The 27,499-nt window shown below is 36.2% G+C and overlaps 1 protein-coding gene across 1 annotated transcript in view; it reads left to right on the forward strand.

The window, feature by feature from the left end:
- The window catches only part of Smp_053900 (putative beta-hexosaminidase B), a 29,871-nt gene extending 2,686 nt beyond the window's left edge, over positions 1-27,185 (forward strand). Inside the window, exons 4-11 of the mRNA XM_018797477.1 lie at positions 1,287-1,388; positions 1,573-1,681; positions 11,920-12,124; positions 13,548-13,722; positions 15,996-16,170; positions 19,454-19,544; positions 22,134-22,235; positions 27,029-27,185. Of these exons, the coding sequence (XP_018652515.1) occupies positions 1,287-1,388; positions 1,573-1,681; positions 11,920-12,124; positions 13,548-13,722; positions 15,996-16,170; positions 19,454-19,544; positions 22,134-22,235; positions 27,029-27,080 (1,011 nt within the window). The 3' untranslated portion in view covers positions 27,081-27,185. The remainder of the gene's footprint in view (positions 1-1,286; positions 1,389-1,572; positions 1,682-11,919; positions 12,125-13,547; positions 13,723-15,995; positions 16,171-19,453; positions 19,545-22,133; positions 22,236-27,028) is intronic.
- The last annotated feature ends 314 nt before the right edge of the window (positions 27,186-27,499 follow it).

Genomic DNA, 27,499 nt, shown 5'->3' on the forward strand with positions numbered 1-27,499 from the left:
TTCAAAAGTCCATACCGCCGGAGACGGAAATCCGTGGGATAAGGCGAGGTGTGCATTTTTAGGGTCGACCTTTTCTAACCCCACCCCTCCTTGTGGGAAGGCAGCATCGCTGTCATGCTGGTTGTCTGAAGGAAACACTTTACTGCCGTCACACCTCTGTACAGTCAGCAGTACGACTTCGCCTTCGGACCTTGGGATTGGTATCTTGGTATCTTCACATTTTCAACATGACCCGACCCAAAATGTCTTTTTTTTTAAAAGTTTTTAACTGACCCATGAGAAAGGTCTTCGATAAATCTCCACTCATAACATTCCTTAAAATATAACAAAGTTTTGTGAAACATTCATATTAACTAAATTTCATTAAATGACTAATCTGGTTAATATAACTTACTTATGCCTGTGACCCCCCGATGGAGCATAGGCTGTCGACCAGCATTCTCCAACTCACTCTGTCATGGGCCTTCCTTCCTAGCTCTATCCAATTGTTGTTTATTATTCTCATATGTGTTTCCATTTCTCGGCGTAATGTGTTCTTTCATTTTCCTCTTCTACTTTGGCTTTCAGGATTCCATTCCTCAGAGGTTACCCATAATTTAATCTTTACTAGGATACAACATACCAGATTAGACCTGTCTGTCTAATGATTAAATATTCTAATTGAAAATGTGTGGAGTTCACTAATTTTATTATTTGAGAATATAGCTCCTCATAGATTTGGCCTCCAGATGTCAAGGTGATGTACTTACTGGAAAATGACTGGGTATTTCTCTCTCAAAATATGTTGGAACTTCGTTCAGAGGATTTCAGGCTTTTAGTGAAATCTAAACGTCCAGTCTGAGTACATTTATCTACATTTATGATGACATTTTCAGTAAAATGTTCATATTGATTGGACATCAGAGTGTATAATATGTTTATAACACAGTCTACTTTAGTAAAAGAATGCATAAATGGATATAATTATGTTTTATGTGTCACTTTTGAGGTTAAGGGTTAGAATGTTATGCAATGTTCGTTATAGTGTCAAATCGTGGATATCAATAGGCATCAAACTCTGTTCTGGCAATTTGTCCCATCGGACTATTTCAAACCATCATATAGTTTATGCTATTAAATAAGTTCTTTATAATCGATAATTAAATTTGATCAACAATAAGGAATCACGAAGACATCTTATTTATCCTCTAGAAACCAAATGTTGCTTCAATCCGTTGTAACAAATCCTCAATAAGCTTCATTTACATAGTTAAAATTCATATTTTGGTTACTTTTGTATCTTAAAGGATTCAATGTCAATGGTGAAAATGAATGTACTTCACTGGCATATTGTGGACGATCAATCTTTTCCCTATGTATCTGAAACGTTTCCGAAACTTTCCTCAAAGGTAAGTTTAACAGAAAAGTTTTTGAAAAGATGTTCATCTGAGTATGGACAGTTTTCTGTTATTTAAGGATTTTTAACATTAAGCATTGCTAATCATAAACTACAGACCAGTGTTTTTAAACATAAACTTTATCCTTTTATACTAATATTATATGGTTGAAACGTTTTCATACGTTTATTTTCAGGGAGCATTTCACCCGTATATTTTAATCTATACACCGAACGATATGAAATATATACTAAATTATGCTCGTTTACGAGGAATAAGAATAATGCCGGAATTCGATACACCAGGTAGGAAAAGTTATTAAACAGTTATGAAATTTTAAGATTAGATTCTATGACCACTAATGTGTCAAGAGTGTTTGGCGTGCATGTTAGGTTTTACCAATAGGTTATTTGAAATTGTCCAACGGACTGGAAAGAAGGATACTTTATCAAGATACCAAAAACAGGAGATCTAAGCAAATGTGAGAACTACAAAGACATCACACTACTGTCAGTAACCGGAAACGTTTTCAACAGAGTATTGCCCAACCGGATGAAAGACCCAGTACACGCAAAACTATGAGATCAACAAGCTGGATTCCACAAGGATCGGTCGTGCACAGACCGAATTGCGACACTACGGATCATCGCGGAACAATCAGTTGAGTGGAGTTTGTCACTATACATCAACTTCACTGACTATGACAAGACGTTTGACAGTGTAGACAGGGTAGCATTATGGAAGCTTCTTCGACACTATGGAGTTCCTCAGAAGATTGTCAGCATTATCCGGAACTCATACGACGGACTACAGTGCAAATTGGTGCATGGAGAACAGCTGACAGATGCATTCCCAGTAAGGACCGGAGTCAGACAACGCTGTTTACTATCCCATTTTCTCCTTCTTCTGGTGATTGACTGGATTATGAAGACCTCCACACATGAGGGGAACCACGGAATACAATGGACATCTGAGAATCAATTAGAAGATTTAGACTTTGCAGATGACCTAGTCCTCCTATCGCACACACACGAGAAAATACATAATAAGACAACTAATGTAGCAGTAGCCTCTGCATCAATAGGCCTCAACGTACACAAAGGAAAAAGCAAGATTCTCAAACGCAATACGGAGAACACCAACCCAGTCACACTTGTTGGCGAAACTCTGGAAAATGTAGAAACATTCACGTACCTGGGAAGCATTATTGATGGACAAAGAGGATCTGATCCAGATGTAAATGCGAGGATTGGCAAATCAAGGACCGAATTCCTACAATTGAAGAACATATGAAACTTAAAACAACTGTCAACCAATATCAAAGTCAGAATCTTCAAAACACACGTCAAGACAGTCCTACTGAACGGAGCTGAAACGTGGAGAACCACTACAACCATCGTCAAGAAGGTGCAAGTAATTTTAAATAGTTGTTTTCGTAAAATACTCAACATTCACTGGCCGGTTACCATCAACAACAGCCTACTGTGGGAGAGAACAAACTAGCTTCCAGATAAAGAGGAAATTAGTGAAAGACATTGGAAGTGGATCGGACATACATTAAGGAAATCACCAAACTGCATCACGAAGCAAGCCCTAACTTGGAGTCCGGAAGGGAAGCGGAAAAGAGGAAGGCCAAAGAACATATTACGCAGGGAAATAGAAGCCGATATGAAAAGGATGAATTTTAACTGGAAAGAACTGGAAGGGTTGCCTAGGACAAGGTTGGATGAAGAACGCTGGTGTGCGGCCTGTACTCCTCCACGACGGGTTAACAGGCGTAAGTAAGTAAGTATTTGAAATTGTGTTGATCACGTTAGTAAGCTGAGTTAAGCATGTTCTTTTTGGTATCAAGAGTCTTGTATTATTAGGTATGAATGTTCTCCCCCATCGTTTGAAGGTTTAGAAGCCTGATGGCCTTTGATAAATATCTCTTAACAAGTCGGATGGCTATGACTGATTAATTGATGATGGTCTTATGATTCATTTGAACTAGATGGGATAGGAACAAACTGTAGATATTTCTAGATACATCTTTGCTTAGTCAAGCTGTGAAGTGTTTAGGGGAACAAGAAAGTTAACTCCTCGAACGCCAGGAAGAAAATATGTTTCAAATGAGAGTTTGAAATGAAAAATTCAAACAGTGACCTGTGTAAGTATTTCAATCTCGATTTTGCGGTTAGATGAGTAAGATATGTCGTCGTTACTTTTGTATTGTAAGATTTTTGATCCGTTCTGCGTGATCTATTTCTCTGATTCCGTGGTATTCGTTCTATAAGTCCATAAGTTAAATAATAATAATAATAACAATGCTTATGGAGTTTTGATTTTTGTTAGCTTACTGAATTTAGCGGACAGAAATCTCTGCTTTACTTAAAATTCATAATTATTGCTACTCATAAAAGTAAAAAAGGTTTTATGCCCATAGAAAAGACTGTTAATATCTTTGAAAAAACAAGTATGGATTTTTCGGTCAACTACTATAGAACAGGTAAGCAGAGATGGATAGTGGCTAGCAGTCCTATTTGGGACTCGTCAGCTGGATGTACCTGCATAGAACAGTATTTAAAGTATCTGATCGGATAAGCCGAAAAGTATTCAAGCTTATGATGGTGAACAAATGTTTCATTTAGTCGGAATTTACAAGTTAACAGAAAAAAATTGATGAATGGAAATAAAACTTGATCACTATCTAACTGAACACACTATTCAGCAACGATTCAACTTAATAGATTTATAGTTCATTTCTAAATATCTTCATATTCTATTATTAAATTACAATCAACTGACCTTTTGTTAGATATAAAAAATAAAATAAGGTTTACTTTTAATGAACCTCAACTGTACAAAGGGGCCATTGATAATAAGCATAGAACATTTGGTGTACTATGTTAATTGACTTAATGTTTTGTGTTTCATACCACGACACCATGTCATACACTGACCACCTCTCCACTTTTTTCAACCGCTTCCAGCGTCGGCGAATAATTCACAATGTTGAATTCACCAGGACGACATTCGTAGGACATATTATAATCACCGATATCGGTGTTTCAAGACAGTGACTGTTAAGTCCTTGATCTGTCTACTTATTATGACTGGTTGTCGACTGTTATGACTGTATCACTAATTATTATATCTGATCGTCGCTTATCACGTATACTCGTAAAGTGAGAAACCACTGTAATCCCCACAACGCGAAAGTAGGAACACGAGACTGGTACAAATGAAGATTTACTAACCCGAAAACACGATGACGATTCTAGTCGAAAATACACTCATTCAAATATTGATTCGTGCACCCATTTTGATTAATAATTAGGATGAAATCACATATATGAAATATATTTGGAGTTATAACGAATCATATGCTACATGTCATGTTGTGCATAGTTCAGGTCAATTTTTAATACAAGAATATCGAATGTTATACAGAATAAAATGTCATACGAGAAAACAGAAACAAATACTACATTGATTAATCATCATATTGAATTAAAACGAAAGTAATATTGAACAAAAATCATAATGAGTAAAAGAATCTAATTTTGACTCTTCATCCCATCACTACCCAATAATATACAAGAGGGAACTTGTCGCGATCTAGCTTAAGGCCTTGACATGATAGACTAATTAGTTTAAATAGTTGAAAGCATGAGCTCAATTAAAGCTAGACCACCATGGAAAACCTGGAATCATTGGACAGTTTAATCTTTTTTTTTTAATTTTTTTTAGTTTTTACTTTTTTCTTTCTTCTATTTTTTGTTTAATTTTTCTTTTTTTTTTTTTTGATTTTTTTCCTTTTTTTTTTTTTCTTTTTTTGAGGATATTTTCATTTTTTTTTTAGCTTTTTGTTTTTTTTTTTTTTACTTGGGAGCTGAACGTGCGTGTCCCTCCCGAGATTCGAACCCAGGACTTACCAGTCTCGCGCCCGAGGAGTCCCATAATAGGACGAAACGGCCGTCCAGTGTTTCCAGGTTTTCCTTGGTGGTCTAGCTTCAATTGACTCATGCTTTCAACTATGAAACATACTAAATCTCCACAAAACCCCTTCTGATAATTAACTAGTTTAACCTTGAGGCTTTAAATGCGTGAGTCCAAGTCGAGATTAACAGTTTTGGAAAGAGAAACGAAAACTATCCTATCACCTTATTGGTTGACAATTGATAGAAAGAAGACAAGTAGACTGGAACATTACTCCATTTGTATAAAGCATGCAGAAATAAATAGATGACGAACACGATTGAAACGCACAAACAATTCGAAAAATACAATTATATCCAATCTGGGCATTGGGATGGAAAAAGAGAATACAAAAGGCTATGTTTTAATTCCAACTGCTTTGGAACAGAAAAGAGTATGTCAGCGAATTGTACATCAAACGAAGGCCTATGATTTATGGAATACAATAGAGACAAAACTAAATGTTAGCATTTTACAAACTCTGAATTAAAGTAAATAGCGTCCCCGGAGACGGCTACCATTGTCTGTCATTCACCAAGATCACTTTAATCACATTTGCGAGATTTTCATTGCCTATCATGGCTTCTTTCTTTCTCTGTTGATAACAGTGATATCAAATGATTTATCATCACTATGCCCGAACACACAATGCTAAACCTCTGCAATACTGACATGTTGTTGCAACTAAATGTGAGCAATCCTTCGGAGACAACGGTGATCAAACACATAGTCATTTGGAATCCTCAGGTCGGAGAGATCAGGTCTCAAAAGCATGAAGCAAAATCGCCCTCATCGGTGCGTTGCAGATCCAACCTTTTACACCCAGACGAACATCAAGAAGGGGCCAAAGACGGGCCACATTGGCATAAGTTTCTCTGGATATCATTATACGTGGATTGATATCATCACTCACGCCCCCAACACTATTTATGAGCTACCCGAATACACAAACTTCTCGACTACTCCTATCTGATTATTATCGTGAGTGAAGGCTCAGGGTCCTGTTAGACTTGCAAAAGTACGTTGCATTTAGGAGGTCCAAAGCACATGCCATACCTAAGGATACTGATTGCCAACCGATCGTGTGCCAATTACATGGCTTGGGCAACCCTGACCAACCTCATTGCTTGAATGGAACAAAGTAGGAAAGTGGTAGTATGCCCTCATTCTGCCTGTGGTGTTTGTGTGTGGTACCTTCAAGCTGCTAATAAAATTCTCAGGTACACCCTTCTTCGATAGAAAATCCCAGAGAACAGTCCTGTCTAACAAATCGCAGGCAGCCCTGGTATTAAGAAACACTAAGATTGTTGGCCTGTGATAAGTATAACGGCATTCTAACATTTGACGGAGGGTGAAGATATGGCAAATACATCGTAGACCGGAATGAAAACCTACCTGCTCTTCGCGAGTCAATTTTCCCAAGTTCTGAACAATCTACGATGTATGAAAGAAGCCAATAATTCGGACACAATCAGAAATAAACCTGTTTCATAGGGGACGTGAACCCTTTTTAAAGACAGGAACAACTATTGACCCATTCTACAATGTTGGAGTACTTTCTAATTGCGAGACATTTTGCAAACAACTCAGTCAGTTCTTTAACCATAAGGTCACCACTATCTTCGAAAAGGGCCGGAGATAAGTCATTTGGATATGATGCTTTGTAGCACTTTAAGAGTTGAAGTTCCTTTTGAACTTCCACCTCCTTAGGTGGATCAGTCTTCACTGAACATGAGGAAAGCCACAGTCTGGTCAATGCCTCTGGGGCATTAGAACAGGTGAACTGTTCCTCGAAAAAATTCGTCCATCGTTCAAGATGTCGATAGATGTTGTACTTAATTCCTTCATAATTCAATATACCTAAAACATCTGATGAGATAGCAAAATAAATAGAAATTACAATGTATACACTACTCAGCCATTTAATGCAAAACGGTGTGCTAGGAATATAGTAAATTAATTTTAAATCTGTAACAATGAAACATATAACGGTGGTGAATGGTTTAAATGAGAGTTAACAAGCTGGAAAACATAAGAATACAGTAATACAAGTAGCTGATTGTTATCTATGAACATATTGTCCACACTTTCCCATAAAATAATTGTGAAACCTTAATCAACTATAAATTCTCTTCGATCTAGGGATATCATGAAAATATTTTAATACTCTTTTCACTAAGAATCATCATTGGGGTACTATTTCAAATGATTATGATGTTAAATTGGTTTTATCATTGCATAAGATTGTTTTTAATTTCAACTGATCGTAACCTGTAAACAATAAACTAAGTTCTATTCACAAGCATGATAAGCAAAGATGGATAGTGGCTAGCAGTGGAATGCAGGACGAGCGTTTCGTCCAGTTACAGTCCTAACACATCGATGGAAAGATTCAAACAAACAATACTAAGTGAATTTAAGTTCTATTCACAGTTCATGGATTTTAATAAAACAAATTCCACAATGTTACATTACTACATAATCACATTGATTACAAAATGTTTATTGTTTCAAAATTGGTCAAGTTATAGATTTAAATAAATAAATTGTAACTCGATAGATTACTACTGTGTACTTGTATTAAATGTACAATGGAGATTGACTGAAATTTCAAAAATGAATATCATATCACCACTTATGTATTTTTCTATAAACCAAACAATCATTATGTGCTGTATTGGCAAGAGTTTCATTTTCATTTCAACTATAAACAAAGATGAACATTTAAGCTTTGTGATTGTTTACAGTTTACATCAATGTACTTAGGCAACCTATGTATACGACCAAACTAGAGAAACGGTAATACATATTTCTACCTCAGTTTATGTGCTAAAAGTGTTATTACTAAAATGTAACATGACTTTGAACTTCGTGTGGAACGATGGATGCTGTAGCAACAGATGTGCCACTGGGTTCAATGTTAATCCATTATTTTCAAAGCTAAACAAGAAAATTATTAACCAGGGCAGTTCTGATTTTACTGCTGGCGTTCCATTGATTCACTCATCATTTATAAAATAAAATCATATTAGTCAGTAAGAGTCCTCAGAAGTTTGATAAATTTTAGCCGGCTATTAAGTACAGATGTAAGGAAGGTAATCAAGCCACAATATACTTTCTAGAAGCTTTACTTACAAAGGGAGTAAATGGATCACTAAGATAGAACTCAAATAAGAAAAGTACTTAGAGGATACAATACACAAAATCTTAGTTTTGAATAAAAAAAAGGACGACAATTACAACAAAATAATATGGATTTAATAACTTTTTAGATTTTCTTTAACTTCTTTGTAGCACAGAAACGTTAGTAATAATTTGTTAAAACTAGTACAGATGCCTTACAATACAATAATAGGGATCAGTATAAAGGTAGTCAATGTTGATGAATTATAAAATGTTTAAATGGTTGAATATTTATACGTTAATCAATATGATAGTTCTTGAAGAAACAATTTTGAAATACATAGGTAGATATTTCTGGCAAATAAGAAATGAAGTTAAGTATTACGTAATAACAACTTCATAAACAGATAATGAGAGTAAATTAATTTCAATTGATCTTCAATCTATTTATACTAATGATAGTATTCTAGTTAAAACTCTTTCATGGTTTATTGTACACAAGATGTTGAAATTCAACTAAATAAATTTAAACTACTGCTCTTTATGTGTTCTATAGTGAAACCAAAATTGAAAGATGAACTTCTAATACTTCTAATCTTTTTTATGTCCATCAAAACCTGAGCTTTGAGTACTTACTTACTTACGCCTGTTACTCCCAATGGAGCATAGGCCGCCGACCAGCTTTCTCCAACCCACTCTGTCCTGGGCCTTCTTTTCTAGTTCTATCCAGTTCTTGTTCATTCTTCTCATGTCTGTCTCTATTTCTCGGTGTAATGTGTTCTTTGGTCTTCCTCTTCTCCTTTGACCTTCAGGATTCCATGTGAGAGCTTGTCTTGTGACGCAACTAGCTGATTTCCTCATGCTGTGCCCAATCCACTTCCAGCGCTTCCTCCTGATTTCTTCCTCTGCTGGAATCTGGTTTGTTGTCTCCCACAGTAACTTGTTGCTGATAGTGTCTGGTCATCGGATCCGAAGTATCTTGCGTAGACAGATGTTGATGAACACTTGTATCTTCTGGATAATGGCTTTCGTAGTTCTCCACGTCTCCGCCCCATACAGTAGAACTGTCTTCACATTTGTATTGAAAATTCTAACCTTGGTGTTGGTTGACAATTGTTTTGAGCTCCAGATGTTTTCCAGTTGTAGGTATGCTGCTCTTGCTTTGCCGATCCGCGCCCTCACATCTGCATCTGATCCACCATGTTCATCAATGATGCTGCCCAGATATGTAAAGGTTTCCACATCCTCCAAAGCTTCTCCGTCAAGTGTGATTTGATTGCTGCATATTGTATTGTATCGGAGCGTCTTGCTTTTCTCTTCGTTTATATTGAGACCTACTGCTGCTGAGGCTGATGCTACACTGGTCGTTTTCTTCTGCATTTGTTGTTGCGTTTGTGATAGAAGAGCCAGATCATCCGCGAAGTCTAAATCATCAAGCTGCATCCTGCCTGTCCACTGTATCCCGTGATTTCCTCCAGTCGTTGACGTCTTCATGATCCAGTCGATGACCAGGAGAAAGCGAAAGGGTGAGAGTAAGCAACCTTGCCTAACACCGGTCTTTACCTCGAACGAGTCGTTGAGTTGTCCTCCGTGGACGATTTGGCAGTTTAGTCCATCATAGGAGTTCCGTATGATATTGACCATCTTTTGAGGCACGCCGTAGTGTCGAAGAAGCCTCCATAGTGTCGTCCTGTCCACGCTATCAAATGCTTTCTCGTAGTCGATGAAGTTGATGTAGAGTGATGAATTCCATTCGATTGATTGTTCCACAATGATACGTAGAGTTGCGATTTGATCTGTGCACGATCTATCCTTACGAAATCCAGCTTGTTGATCTCGAAGTTGGGCGTCCACTGAATCCTTCATCCAACTTCAGGAATTACAAGTCAATAATCATCCTAATTATAAAATAACTTAATTCATTCATACGACTTTTGAAACTTTCTATTGTTAATATAAATAACTGTAATTGATCAGTCTCTTTTACAACATATCTATCCTTAACAGATAATCTTGAAATTGTCATCAAGTAATAAGTATTCGTAAGAAACGTTTTTATTTTAGTTATCTGTGGAACACGGAAAAGAAATATCATCTTACTTAAGAACTGTCAGTTGGATAGAACAGCATTTCGGTGTTGTTTGAAGCGAATAGGTATTGAAATCGAAGACTTATTTTGATTTATCTTATCCAAATATCATCATTGTTTTATCTTTACTATTATTCTCGAAAACATACAAAGAATTTTGTTCGTGGTAATATTACTGATTTATTTCTTAGTGAATTCATAACACTTTACACTTCGCTCTGTTCTACTTTACGGCTGTGAAACATGGCCATTAAGAGTAGAAGATACTCGTAAGTTATTAGTATTTGACCACAGATGCCTTAGAAATATTGCTCGCATCTGCTGGGATCACCGGGTAAGTAATAGTGAGGTTAGACACAGGGTATTAGGGAACGATAGTGAATCAGTTGATGAGGTGATGAATCTTCATCGACTGAGATGGTTGGGCCACGTGTTACGTATGCCTCAACACCGATTATCACGACGCTCTATGATGACTAGTATTGTGGACGGTTGGAAGAGAGTTAGGGGCGGCCAAACCAAAACATGGCATCAGTGTTTGAAGTCACTAACGTCTAGTCTGAGCCATGTTGGCAGATGCAGACTACCTGGTTGGGGTCCGCGTGACTATCGTAACCAATGGTTGGAGACTCTGTGTGACATGGCTCAGAATCGATCACAATGGCGTAGGTGTATACACTCTCTGTCTCCCCTTAGACCTTGAGATTAAAATTGCTTCATAACTTTCTTCCTTGCTGTACTATATCCTTATATACAACCTATAATTTATATACTATCACCAACACTAAATTGACTACTATGAATCCGATGTTAATCTTGTTGTGCTAAGGAGGTATGGCAACTTGGATCGATGCATATATGTGCCTGGTCCTACGTTGTAGCTGACTGACTGACTGACTTTACAGATTACTTCGTCTTCGACTAAATATTTAATTTAGAATTACATTAATATTTTCCTGACTCTAGGTGATCTACATTTATTATAATTACTAATCTCATCATTTCAGTTTCCAAATTAAATTTTTTAAGTTAACATCATATTTTAGTAATTTCAAAAGTCAAACGCTCGAGAGCAAAGCTAAAAGTCCTAAGTTCGAATCTTGTTGGGTTTATGAATGATAATTTCCTAACTATGGTTAGTTCGTGATAAAACTTATGAAGGTTACCAATTTCATTTTGCTAACACTCTTTAGTTCACATGCCTTAGCTTCAAATGATATATTTGAACTTGTAATTCCAAACCCTGATATGAACTTATTGAAATGAATTTTTGCTTTACGTTTCGTTGTTTTAGTAATATATATGGAGTTTCAGACAATTTTTAAGATGACGTTTACTGATAATATTCTTTAAACATTTTATTAACCATAGGTCATACGAATTCTTGGGGGAAAGGATATCCAGAGGTTTTAACCAAATGTTATATTAATGGTGAACTGGATGGTACTCTGGGTCCAATCAATCCAATCAATAATTTCTCCTATAACTTTGTGTCACAATTATACAAAGAGTTGTTCAATGTATTTCCTGATAACTGGTTTCATTTAGGTGGGGATGAAGTTGAATATCATTGTTGGTAAGCTTTAGAATATAGATATGTTATGATTATAATGAAAGGATTCATAAAACTGAATATTTTAATATAAACAGTTAGAATAGGTAGTATACTTGCTCCTCATTGTTACCTGTTGAGACAACCAACTCTGTATGTGATAAAGTATAGAATGAGGGTAGTTCAACTAGATGTGGTTTTTAAGTTTACTGAGTAACTGTGCTAATAAGAGGATAGAATTTCAATTATACGATCACACTATCGTGTTAGTGGATATATTTTTAATATAATAAAAGATTTGTAGACTAGATTCAATTGTTATAAAATTCGCATTATACTACTAAATTACTATGTGAAAATGACGAGACCAATTCTAAGATTATTAATAATGTTAATCTTAAACCAGATGATATGTAAACTGACCTAAATGACCTAATGGTTCTGATTTCCAATTTCAGTCTATCAGCGTGTATATTGTGACCATTAATCAATGCTATCAGCTATATGTATCTCGGTGATAGAAGATTTAAATCCACCGGCTTTTCATAAAAACTGTGGAAATTCTTAACGAATCTAGTCTCTTATATACATACGTTTACTATCATTAGAATAGATTAGTGGAGATTATTTAACCTACTATTTCTAATGATAATCATATCACTACTTTAAAATAGAAATTCTAAAATTCTATGGAGAAGCTTATTGTGTACACAAACTTAATCAAGAAATCATCACTCATGATCAGATGAACAGCTTTTGCTTGAACTTTTCTAACTCTAGTCAATTTACTAATTTAGTTGTTACGCAAACATACCTATAAACATTTAAAAAAAACAAATGTACATTTGGATAATTTGATCTGGTTGATAATGAGTTTGTAGGTATCATTATCAAGTTTTGATTTGATAATTTCGAATAAATTGAGCCAGCTCAGTGGTGTATCGTTTAAGGGTTCTAGCTCGAGACTGGTAGGTGCTGGGTTCGAGTCTCGCGAGTGCGGGTTCGTGGATGCGCACTGCTGAGGAGTCCCATAATAGAACGAAACGGCCGTCCAGTGCTTCCAGGTTTTCCACGGCGGTCTAACTTCAATTAACTCATAATCTTAACTACAAAATTACTAAATCTCCACAAAAACCCCCTTGTGAAGAAAATGATTATTTGAACAATGAAGTTTATTTAATACAGTCTATTTGATGTCAGAAGAGAAATAAAAATCGATAGTATGCTCAAAACCAACTGACCTAACTTGTTTTGATGATATTACTTTCTAAATTAATATTAACATACGACTTGGAATATTTATGCATTCTAGATTATGTTTCATGGAAATATTCCCTACCTCTAGAGTGATATACAGAACTTATATGTATGTAAAAGGAGGAAAAATTTATTTTTCAGTATTCTATATATTTTTGTAAAATATTTTTCATTATTTTATTGATTCTAGGCGTTCCAATCCTTTGATTATTGAATTCATGAAACAAATGAAGTTTGGTGATGATTATCACCGTCTGGAAGGCTATTACATAAAAAATCTAATTCAAATTATTAGTGATGTTAAACCGACTGGACGAAATATTACTCCAGTTGTTTGGCAGGAAATATTTCAAAATGGGTTTAGAGTGAGTATATCATACTTTATGATTTCTATTGACGTAAATCTAAAACAAATGACCATAAGATTAACCAGTTCCCTTCTGTACAATGCATACTCGGATTAGGTACATGACATAAGGTCCTTTAAGTCAGATAATATTTTATTCAGCTGAAGAGATGAACGATATTCTGTTTTTGCAATGAGATTTGATCAAGATTCTTTGTTCTCAATAACATGGTCAAAGAATTCCCTAAGGAGGTGCTTAGAGGTAGTCAGCAGCACACTATGGACCTAGGTTTCGTATTATTTGGTACTCGTCAGGAATGTGTAAGTATATGCATAGAAGTAACAGAAAAGATACCCCACATTCTAATCAGGAAGATTTGGGAAATGGAACAGCTGTCGACAGACTGAAAGGAAGTATACCTCATCAAGATATCAAAGGAAGGAGATCTGAGCAAATGCGAGAACTATAGAGGCATTACACTACTGTCAGTACCAGGATACGTTTGCAACTGAGTGTTGCTGAACCGGATGAAAGATTCAGTATTCTTATGAAAAAACCGATTCAGTAGACATTCAGCTTCGAGGTCAGCAAGCCGGACTCCGTAAAGATTGGTCATGCACAGACCAAATAGCGATCCTACGGATCCTCGTTGAACAATCAATCGATTGCGATTCGTCACTATACATCAACTTTATTGACTATGAAAACGCATTTGACAATATGGATAGGAGAACATTATAGAAACTTCTTAGACAATTTGTAGTGAATAAATAATGACAAAATTATCAACATCATGCACAATTCATACGACGAACTACAGTGCAAATTCATGGGTGGGTGACAGCTGACTGACATATTCCAAGTAAGGACCTGAGTCAAACATGGCTGCCTACTCCCCTTTTTCTCTTTCTTCTGGTGGTTGACTGTATTATAAAGACCTACACATCCGAGGGGAAGCACAGAATAAAATGGAAAGTTTGGATGCAACTAGACGATTCGGACTTCACAGATGACCTAGCTCTTCTATCCCATATACACTAACAAATGCAGATGAGGTCGACTGGTGTAGCGGCTGCATCTGCATCAGCAGGCCTCAACATACCAAAAGGAAAACGCAAGATCCTCAAATACAACACGGAGAACACCAACCCAATCACACTTGATGAAGAAGAGGCTCTGGATGATGTGGAGTCTTTCGCGTACCTGAGCAGCATCATCGATAAACAAGGAGGATCTGATGCAGGAGTAAAGGGAAGGATTGGCAAAGCAAGGACAGAACTCCCACAGTTGAAGAGCATATGGAACTCAAAACAACTCTCAACCAATATCAAAGTCATAATCTTCAATACACACATCAAGACAGTTCTACTGTACGGAGCTGAAGTTCAGAGATCTACTGATGCCTCCCAGCCCCGCTAACTAGAGAGAGAGAAGTCGAAGCCCGAACGGGGAATAAATATATTCCGCAAGCAGCAAGAAGCACGAGCGATCCAACAGGCACAAATTAAACGTATATATACAACATAAAACTGTCCTTGTGAAGCGTTACAGAACAGCATACTGTAAGACACGACGGACCAATAGCGTTTAAGATTTTCCCATGTGAGAAATACGACATGAAGGTGAAAAGAGAGCTTTTGGCGCAAAAACAAAGAATTTCAAAATTTCAAAATAAAATTACAAAAATAAAGTATTTATCAAGTGAGTTCTGGGGATCTAGCATCCCCAACAGTACGTTAATGCTTATCTGCATTTAAAACCAATAGGAGTATAGATAAAATTGAGGTGCAGGCATTCTTCCGATCACACCCTCATATACTTTTACATAGTGGATTGATGGTCTAGATGACAACAAATAGGGATTAAAAAATATGATGGACTTACCGTAGAACACCTTACCAACTTGGAAAACCACCAGGGCTCTAAGATTTTACACTTCAGGTCCCAAATTCGGTTTTCGTTTGCCTTTGGAGTGGGCTCAGAGATAACTGGTAAATATCCCACTTTCAGCAGTCCTCTTTTTAGATTGGTCTATCAAAATTGTTGAAAGTGTTACTGAAATATTTCCACTGACTCATTGATCTTTCACCTCATACAAAGCGTTTGCTATAGGCAATAAATGTCATTTACGTTTAAAAGGATGTTTGTTGATCAGAAATAAAGGTCTTAATTTTCAAAATTTCGATAAGTTTTCGTCTGATTGAAATGTGATTCAACATACTTTTGAGAATTATATGTGCATTTGTATATGCAAGTCAACCCATTCATTTGTTCTCTTTTATTGATTTTAGGGTGATAAATCAGCAGTAATTCATGTGTGGAAAGACTCAGATTGGAAATCTGTGATGAAAAATGTTACCAAAACAGGCTATAGAGTACTATTCTCAGCTGCTTGGTACCTGAATTACATTTCTTATGGTGATGACTGGCGTAACTACTATCACGTTGATCCGAGAGATTTCGGAGGTACTTACAAAATATTGTTATTTACACATTTTTTCCATTTCTCATGTTTATTGCACATTGGTGGCTTTTTGTTACTGATCAAAGATTTTCTAATGAATGAAAAAATTTACAAGACTTTTCATAGGAAACTCATTCCATCTTTCTATCTCATTTGGTTGATAAAATACTAGAATCATTGAGTTAGATGAGATCCAGCAATCCTCACTAAATCGATCTCTGGATCGTAATCAAATAGACTTTGGAAGATCGGACATTTAACTGAGCAGGTGATTACATCAGTATGTATAGTCTATGGCTCATGTAGAAATATAAGTAGATTCTTGGACTTCAAGTCACAATAAAATGCATCTAAAAAATGTTTTTGTGAACAAATGACTGTTACTATTGTATGGTAAAGATGTAATAATAGTTTGTCAGTTTAAATTAAAATCTCCAAGTAAAGACTCCTTGGGAAAGTATAACTATCATATGCTCACTAGTGACTTCGAGAAGTATATCTAGGAGCTCTAGTGAGAAGTAGTGACCAGTGGACTTCAACCACGTCTGTTGTGAGATAACAACCCACTGAAGACAATTGGTGAATGGTTGCTCAACTTCGTGGATCAGTTGAAGTTAGACATTAACACCGTTGGATTCCAACTCAGTGGTCTATCGGTTAAGGGCCTCGGCTCGAGACTGGTAGGTCCTGGGTTCGAATCCCGCGAGAGCGTGTTCGTGGATGCGCACTGCTGAGGAGTCCTATGATAGGACGAAACGGCCGTCCAGTGTTTCCAGGTTTTCGATGGTTGTCTAGCTTCAATTGACTCATGCTTTCTACTATGAAAAAAAACTATAAACTAAGCAATTAAAATGTTCTATTACTCAGGAATCATAATTTTCAGGAAAACCAAAGACACTAATAAACTGATCAACTTGATTTTACAAGTATAAAATATACCTGCTAATACTGACGAACTTCAACGATTATCTGCCTTCGACAAAATATAAAATTTGATAAATATTTCACATAAATTGTTAGTTGTTTTCTCTAAAGTACAATCCCGATTAAAGGTTGTTAGTAAGGGAACAAATTTTTACACAACCACTATTTCATAAAATGCCTCGGAGTACAGTCACTTTAAAAACTTGTTTGATAAGATATAACACGTAAATTAAATCTAAGATCAGCCATCCCGTGTGCATGAGAGAGAAAACGTATCAGAGTAAGATGTAATTAAAATCAAAAATAGTAATAACGAAATTATACGAAATGTTGGCGAAGAACAAATCATTTTCGCAAATAGTTTTCATCATTAGCTAAAATAAGGATGAGTAACTACTGATAACTCGAGAGCACTAAGCTGATCCCCAGATTTATTTAAGGACTCAGAGACAGGGCACCAGTGCTATGCCGAGGAAGATGCAGGTTTCATGACAGATGGAATTCAATTATCTCATAAGTGATATAGTTATTAACTGTTGCTATTAGATGTGTGTCGAATAATATGGTGATTGTAGTGAAATTCTAAATACGCACCACATTTCTGTTACTCCATGGTCTGAAGATAAAGAGCCTGAAGATCCTAGGTTCAATTTCTTGAATGATCATGTATCTCCACACCTGATGAGCTATATACCACCAAACAACAAATACTTAGTCTTTCTGAGTTGTCAATTGTTCTCCAGAGTCTGTGTCAAGATTTAGTGAGAAAATGATAAAGTTTATTAGAAAAACTAATTTGCTTATAAATAACAGCACTTTATCAAAGGAAATTATTCACTTGAACATTGTTGAACAACAAGTCGAAATACAGATTACTGACCATAGTTAAACGTGATTTAGAAATAAAGAATCATGAAATTATTTCACAGATATTTCAAATTTTCAAACTTCATATTTACCGTCAAAGATGTACGGTAGATAATCTTACTATTTACAGTCAAATCAGATAAACGTTTATAAACATACTTATATTAAACCGATCAGATAAATGTAAACAATTTGCAACTTCTGTTTTACAAAGTTAATCACCAGTCATGCTAATAAACAATTAAATTAATTAATCTTAGTAAACAATAATTGTTAATGTTAAACTAAACTAATACGATTGACCTAGTACGGGTTGTTTAAATTATAGCTTTATGTTATATCCCCTGGTGAATTATGAATGGCAAATCTGAGGTCTATTTATGGACAAATGTAATATGCTTATTTCCTATTGTATAGTTGTTAAATAACTGACCTAATCGTATTCGTGTTCCTCTTATCATAACCTTTATTTTGACCTTTGAACTATTATTATTGATTACTTTCCCCCTATCCACAGCCACATTGGCCAGTTATTGTACAAATGTTATTTTTCTATTTTTTGGTATAATTTGGTCTGTTTGGTTTGTATATAAACCCAGTATGCTTGTGAATAATGATTCATATTGCTGAGGCTGTTACTTGTGTTCTGGACTTAACTGGCTGGGCTAGGCAGAAAGCAGGGCCGATACGCACTCAAGACTGCTCGTACGATTTCAAGTATCATTTGCGTCCGATCAATAAATTCACTCCTCTCTAAGTTGACGTTCATATATTAAATTGGGCACTCATACGTTGTAACACTTTACTACTGTGCAAAACAATATGACAATAGTTGATCAATGTTAGATCACCATTGAAAACCTTGAAGCAATAGTCGGGAGTCTCATCCTACTATTGGAATCGCCAGCAATGTACAACCGCAATCCTTCACGCAGGACTCGAACCCAGAACCGCCAGTCTCTAGCGCAAACCCTTGACCCCCGGACCACTAAGCCGGCATCCAATAGTGTTAACTTCAACTTCAAGTTAGAAGCCATAACCAGTGGGGCTGATCCATGTCGGACGTGAGCAAGTTACCCAGTGAATAAAATAGAACATGGTTGCGACATATCGCGGATTGGTTGAAGTTAGACACTAACACTGTTTGATGCCGGCTCAGTAGTGTAGAGGTTGAATGTTTGCGCGCCAGTCTGAGGGTGCCGGGTTCGAGTCTCACGTGCGAGATCGTGGTTGCTTACTGCTAGGCAGTCCCATACTAGAACCAATCGACTGTCCAGTGTTTGGAGGTTTTCATCGGCGGTCTGACACAGATCGATTCATGAACTCAGTCAAAACTCAACAATCTCCACAACCATATACTGATAAGAATAATCATCATTTACTGAATACACTTGAATCGCCTCAGAGGAGCATTTAATATTTGTTAAGTTCAGATCAAAGCACAATTAGTTGTATGTCTTGTGGATCCTCCTTCACACTTTTTTTATTTTATAGGTAGCAAGGAAGATGCGAAATTGGTTGTTGGAGGTGAAGCAGCTATCTGGGGTGAATATGTGGATGACACGAATTTGTTTAGTCGATCATGGTAAGTAAATGAGCACATAATACATAATTAAGGTAATCAAGTTTTGTTGTTTGCTCAAAGTAGATTTAGTCCTTACCAATGACTAATAACAACTAAAGGGATATTGAAAATTGAGAAACACAATATAAGTATCTAGTCTCTTTTTCTAAATCTTTAGCCGTGTTCATCACTAGTGACTAGCTCCATGAGATAATTCCCGGAGTTCTAGTGAGAAGTCGTGGCCAGTGGAGCTAATCCATGTCAGGTAAAGACAGGTATCTACCTCAGTACAATGGAAGTTGGTTGCGCAATTTCATGGATTGGTTGAGGTTAGACATTAACACCGTTGGATGCCGGCTCAGTGGTCTATCGGTTAAGGGCTTCGGCTCGAGATTGGTAGGTCCTGGGTTCGAATCTCGCGAGAGCGGGATCGTGGATGCGCACTGCTGAGTAGTCCCATAATAGGACGAAACGGCCGTCCAGTGTTTCCAGGTTTCCGATGGTGGTCTAGCTTCAACTGACTCATGATCTTAACTATATAAAAAAAATTACTAAAATCTCCACAAAACCCCCTCGTGATAAACAAAAGAGGATCAAACCGAGACTCTTCAGAATGTATATCGAGCACCAACGACTTAGAATTACGTTTTGTATGTGATTTATTGGACTTTGTTAATTATGTCTTTTAACTAGAATTCCAAGAAATTTATATCGAATTGGTCTCTACTGATCACACGTTTATGTTTTTTTTATACTTATTCATTGGTCTTCGGTCTAATTAAGTGACACTTTATTATTCCTTTGAAGTGAAAAGTAGTTACTGCTGCTGATGATATAAAATGATAATGGCGCCACATCATGAACTGATCAAAGTTGAAAAATTGGATTATTGGATGTGACCTTAGTGGTCTAAACACATAGTGCTAACTGTAATATCTAAATTTTTATTGATTTGATTAATTTTAGGTTAGTGATCGAACACTGCTGGTTAGTCTGAGACTAAAAGTAAATGACTGTTCTATTCCCTCTAGTTTTTTGATGATTATCCAAATAATGTCAGTTTATGATAAAAGATAGCCAATTTTACAATGCATAAGTACTTCTGTTGCTATTTTAAAATAACTATTATAATTTATCAAAGGAAGACATATTTTGGAATTCAGAAGTTAATTTGGATAAAAACGAAACATAAGCCTTATCAGCCTCATCAGCCTTATCCATACCATATGACGAAATGTCTAGCTAACTATTTTATACAGATATATTCCATTTATAGTTAGAATGTATTAGGTCTATGGGATAAGAGAGAATTTCGCTGATCATTCATTTAACACATACTTATTCACAGAACGTATGATGTCTTGTATTCAGTGAATGAATTGATGTACGAGTGGTTTTTGAAGCTCTAAGAATATCAATGAGCCATTCGTACAACTGAAAATTAAATCTGGTTGACAATCGATCATATCTTCGTTCGAAGCATTGCAAACATACAGTGGAATAACAACCAAGCAAGCGATGATGAAGTTAAACACAGGGTAGTAGTCAAAGATAGATCATGAAAAGATAGATCAGTTGATGAGATTATGAATATTTGTAGACCTTCTAACTCCTAGTGCAGAGTTTAAATGGTTTGAATGATTTTCTCTGGTAAGCATTTTTTGGGAGTTAGTTTTCTACGGGATGAGGTGGCTAACCCTGTGCCCAACCCTCCTCCTTTATCCGGGCTTGGGACCGGCAGTAACCCCAAAAGGGCATACTAAATATTTACACAGTTTTGACAGCTCGACACAGACACCACAAAAAATTCTTCAACTGAAACTCATAATATATTTTCATCGGATATATATAAAACTGCAATGAGAAGGCAGTTACCGAGGTCATAACAAATAAATTTTAAACATCTGCTTTTGTCAGAAATAATTAGGAGGTATAATTTTTATCATAGTTGAAAGCGTGAGTCAATTGAAGCTAGACAACCATGGAAAACCTGGAAACACTGGACGGCCGTTTCGTCCTATTATGGGACTACTCAGCAGTGCGCATCCACGATCCCGCTCTCGCGAGATTCGAACCCAGGACCTACCAATCTCGAGCCGAAGCCCTTAACCGATAGACCACTGAGTTGGCATCCAACGGTGTTAATGTCTAACTTCAACTGATCCACGAAGTTGAGCAACCATTCACCAATTGTCTTCAGTGAGTTCCTATCTCACAACAGGTATAATTTTTGTTGAACGACAGTAATCCGATAAGTAATCATACTGTCACTTTAGAAACAACTAATTATAAAAAAATAAAATAAAGAATACACATTTCAATAAAACAAATTTACTAAGAAAGGAATCTATGTCGCTTAGAACCTTGAGGATAGTCAACACATTATCTATAAATAGTTTTCACTAATTACTTTTATATGTTGCCTTGATTGTTTGAAAGTTAAGGCAACAATATTTTGAACAAACTACTTTTTTGACTGTGTGAATTCAACTATATTATTTAGTATCATCTCTCGTGCAAAAGAGTGAGGCCAATTTCAGTAAACTTTTATGTTTGATGAAACAATAATTATATTAACAAAGCTAATTTAATTACATTTTATTAATAAAGGCCTCGAGGTTCAGCTGTAGCTGAGAGATTATGGACTGAAGGTTCACCAAACACAACGGATTTTGTCCCAAGGGTGGAAGAACTTCGTTGTCGAATGCTGAGGTAAGTTAAGTATTAGTATGAAATTAGATGTATATTTAAAAGTAACAACAGTTCATTATAAACAACTTATGCAAATACTGTGTAAGGTGTCTCTTAAAGAATAAGTTAAAAGTGAGCAGTTTGTCAGTCTGTAACATTGAAATTCGAGTCTTATTATTTCTTTACGTGTATTTTACTTTTACCAATCAACCTACTGTTAACATTTAAACGAAATAGACTACTCATTTGTATAACTTAAACCACTACAAGCACATCGCTTATGAGACAAGATCTTAAAGAGTATGAAATTACGTGCTCCAGACCATTTTATTCTTTCCTGTAGTTAATTATTATAAGTAGCGTAAAACTGATGACTATATTTGAAATTAAAACTACGTTTGCAACTAACATTTTATTCTGGAGATTGAAATCTTTGATTACTATTTTGAAGTTGGTAACAGGAAATTTAAATCCACCTGTAGCTCTACTAGAGCTAATACCAGTCCCAAGCCCGAATAAAGGAGGAGGGTCGGGTGTGTGATCGGCAACTCTATCCCGTAGAAAACAACCTTGTTAAAATAACGCTAACCAGAATAAACTAATCAAACCACTTAAACTTTTCCCTGACACTTGAGGGAATAATTATGACGCCTCATGATAAAAGCCGAGATTCTTCGGAATTCACAAGGTTGAAGTCCCTTCTAGCAACCAGAGCAACAAATTATATAGGTACATGGGACGTCCGGACAAGATGGAAGACCGGAAGGACCAGTCAACTAGTTAGGGAAATAAGGAGATACAATTTGACGGTTCTCAGAACAAGCGAAACTCGTTGAACCCAAGCTGGACAGCAAATGTTAGGTATGGGAGAAATGTTACTGTACTCTGATCTCGAAGAAGAAAATGATCTGCACACTCGGGGAGTTGCCCTGATGCTATCCAAAGAGGCACGTCAAGAACGCATTTGATGGGAATCTCATGGATCCAGGATCATCAAAGCATCATTCAAAATACAGAAGGGAATCACAATGAATGTTATCCAATGTTATGCACCTACTAATGATAGCACTGATGACGATAAAGATCTGTTCTACAAGAGGCAGCAATCGATTATAGCGAAGTGCCCAGGGAAGGACCTGACCATCCTGATGAGAGACCTAAACTCCAAAGTCGAAATAGATAACAAAGCTTATGAATATGTCATGAGATTACATGAACTGGCTGGGAGAAAGGAACGACAATGGCGAGTTTTTTCCAAATTTATGTGCATTCAACAAAATGGTTAAAGGCAGTACAATATTCCCTCACAAACACATACAGAAAACTGCATGAGTCTCACCGGATCACACTACAGAGAACCAGGTAGATCATATTTGCATCAGTAAAACATTCACAAGGTCAATGGAAGATGTGAGAACCAGGAGAGGAGCTGACGTAGCTTCAGATCACCACTAACTGGTGGTTTAGGCCAAGATGAAACTGAAGCTAAAGAAGCATTGAACAAATGGACGAACAGCATTACAGAGGTTCAGTACAGCCTTCCTCCCAAATACTGAAAAACCCAACAAATTCAAGATAACTCTCAACAACATGTTCCAAGCCTTATAGGATCTACTGAAAAAAGAAACTACTATGGAGGACAACTGGAAAGCACTAACTTCAACGTGTCGAGGGGCTCTATGACTAAGAGGCATTTTCATAAGGAATGTATCTCTGTGGAAACTCTAGACAAGATTCAGGAAAGGAAGAACAAAAAGACAGTAATTGACAACAGTCGAACACGAGCAAAGAAATTCAAGGCGCAAGCTGAGTACACGGATGCAAACAAGCAAGTGGAGAAGAACATTAAAGCCGACAAACAGAAATACGTGGATGACGTAGCGACGATAGTGGAAAAAGCTGCAAGAGAAGGGAATATCAAACAACTATATGGTACAACGGAGAAACTGGCAGGAAAATATAGTAAACCAGAGATACCAGTCAAGGAAAAAGAAGACATGACAACCACCAAGATTCAAGAACAAAGAGGAACAGACGGGTAAAGCACTTTGAGGAACTCTCGAACAGGCCGGCTCCATTGAATTTCCTAGATATCGAATCAGCACCCACACCTATAGGGTAGCCGATCTCGTTCAGTGAGTTATTGATAAATTCCGGCTCCTGACTTAAAGTATGTACTGAACAGATCTTTTCTGCTCTACTAGTAAGGCATCTAACCAAGTTTCTCTTATATCGGATAGGTGTAAACCTGTAGAAGTGAGTATATTGGTGGACAGTGGGACTTTTCCGATACAAACTTCTACTTAACGAGCCATCACTTCGCCTGGTTTGTGTGGCGTAACGGAAATTCAGCTTTTTGTCACACTCGCCTTCACCCGTGAAACTAACTGCTGATTGTACACTGTTGAACTGTTCTATGAGTTTATCCTTACTGGTATTTTAATCTACGATAATGAATATTTTGTCGATGTAGCAGCAGTATAGATCAAGCTTCTTAATAGTCTCATTAAGTGGTCCATTTTCTAGATTTGCTAAGAAGAGATCAGCTAAAAACCAGCTCTAGAGGTTGGCCCATCGCTATCCTGTCTATTTGTCTCTATTATCTATTGTTGAAGGCAAAAAGAACATTCAGTGTGAATCTTAAAAGCAGTTCCTTCAGACAATCCTCAGGCAACCCAATGTTGATTTGTTTTTCTGATATTTGCTTGCATATAAATTCAATAGTACGTTGGTAAACAAAGATACTACATCCAGTGAAAACATATTTTTCATACTAACATTCATATTTTCCATCTTGGAAATAAAATTAAAAAAAACATCTTTTACACAGATTCTAACAACTGATTTGTGCAAAGGCTCTAAGATTTGCATTAGCCACTTTGCAATTTTATGGTAAGGAGAATTGCACATATCTAGAACTGGACGGTAAATTATATACGTACATATTTAAACTAATTACCGATAGTTGTCTTAACTACAGATTATTAATACTCACTAAATTTAATAGTCCTAAATTATAAAATAAACTAAGCCCCCAAATGCCCTGGTACGGCCGAGAGTGGGGAGAGTCCGCTCTCCCTCTCGAAATGCTATTACATGGCCAGCGAATATATAGCCTCTGCCAGGGAAGTCCAACTCAATGCCTTCTCGTGCCACAGGTGTTGTTTACGATATTGAGAGGACGGAAAGCGAATGTATGGCGCTATAACCAGGTTGGTGGTTATAGAGGATCCACCTAGGGGAGTTGGAAAACCGTGATTCCAAACCAATGGTGCACATGGGCTGGCTCCAGTATCCTGAGGGAACAAATGGCGTACGAATCAATCGTTGATCACCGGCTACCATGGGAATGCATCTCCTCACGATGCTCCACTACCTTGTGGATCAGACGTTTAGGTCAAAGGCTCGCGGTGTGGCCCCCTAAGAAAACCACATGTTTCAGTTTGGGCACCTGAGCAGTATCACAGCCCTCACACAAATCAAATGAGATTTGTGTGGCGCATATACATCTGGTGCCTCCTTGTACCAATATTTATGTGTTTAAATAAATTAATTCTAATGTTTATCAACCATATATCATTTTATATAAATCAATATCAATAAACTATATAGGAGTATTAAATATTAAGGATTCTAGTAGTTTTAATGTTACATTTGTAAATGTAATAGAACTTTTAATAAACCAATCTCTACTGTGTATAATGCACATAGTCACGAGTTCATTAGTATTCGATTGAAACTGATTAGTGTGTAGGATGAAAGTACAAATTGGTATTCTAAATACACATTCTAATTTATCAAATAAATGAGTCCATTTTGTAATTTAGTATTAAATGATTGTAATCTATTAAGTTTTTCATGTTTATCAGTGATGATTTTAGATTTTTTTTTTTGATAACTATAGAAAGCATATTGATTAAGATCAGCATTTTGACCAATTTTAGTGCAACCAAGCCTATACATTCTAGCTTATCAATAACAAAGAAAAACAAAATGTATTGACGAATCATTTGGTCTAGTAATGTCATCATCAAATTAAACTAACAAAAAGAAAAACATATACTACTGATTACACTCACATGACAGTAATATATGATAGTTCATGTTAAGATATTGTTTCCAGTTTATTTCATTTGATTAATCCGATTTTATGAGCTAATTAGCCTCTTATGGAAAAGTATCATTATTGCCTTCCAATATGACATGATGTAAAAACTGAATGATACTGGAAACAAGGATCAGTGTGTGTGAATCAACTTTAAGTATGAATGGATATATGTAAATCCATCTTCATCCTACTTTGATCAAGTTCATGATATTAACTGTTTTTGACTTATATCTCTCTAGATGTTACATTGTCCTAGAACCTACTAACATGAAGTAGTTGCAATTCCAATGTCGAAATATCATTGTTTTATTGATTTAACATCAGGATAAAAATGTTTTCTACTTGCCAAGATATGCTACTGTTATACGACCGATGATCGAGATTACACTACTATTAGACTAGATACTCGAATAATCCGCTATACGTAAGCTGGGCCACGTTTTATCAGAAACACGATTCACGACCAAAAATAGAGCACCAGAGTATAAGCTAGGCAGTTTACACTCAGTGAGATCAGGGTAGAAATCACTAATAAGAAAGGAATCATACATTACGTAATCATCAGGCTAAGTGTCTGTTTGTCCATGCCCAGTGGTCGATCACTTTCTAATTTCAATAACCACACATCATTTATAAATTAATGTAAAACTATATATTCATTTGAAATATTAATTTCTTAAAAACAAAGTTATTTTTGTATTTACAGCCGCGGTTGGAACGCTGAACCAATAAATGGACCAGGATTTTGTCCGCTTTAAGTAAAACTAACATTATTATACTCCATCTCGAATACAAGTCGGTTTCAAAATAAAAATTACTTTTCATTCTTCAGCATCACTTTTTTATTAAAATTTTAGTATCTGAAAACCGTAACTTCTTATTATTATAAATTATGATTAAAACCGTTACATAAAAAGACATATACACTCAAAAGAATATACTGTAGCTACAATAAACTAGTGACTCAAATGGCAGTAATATTCAAGTTCAGACATAAAATCTAATCAAAATCAGAAATAATGAAGCCCGTATTGTTTTCCAAGTGGATGGATTATCATAGAAAGACCATACTAGTTATATAATGAAACAAACTTAGAGAAATTAAGGTCGTTAATTTGAATATTATTGGAAGCAGATCTACATAGCACTTAACATCATACTCATAGACAATTAATGA

The sequence above is a fragment of the Schistosoma mansoni genome, chromosome 4 (assembly GCF_000237925.1).
Source record: "Schistosoma mansoni strain Puerto Rico chromosome 4, complete genome".
Lineage (NCBI taxonomy): Eukaryota > Metazoa > Platyhelminthes > Trematoda > Strigeidida > Schistosomatidae > Schistosoma > Schistosoma mansoni.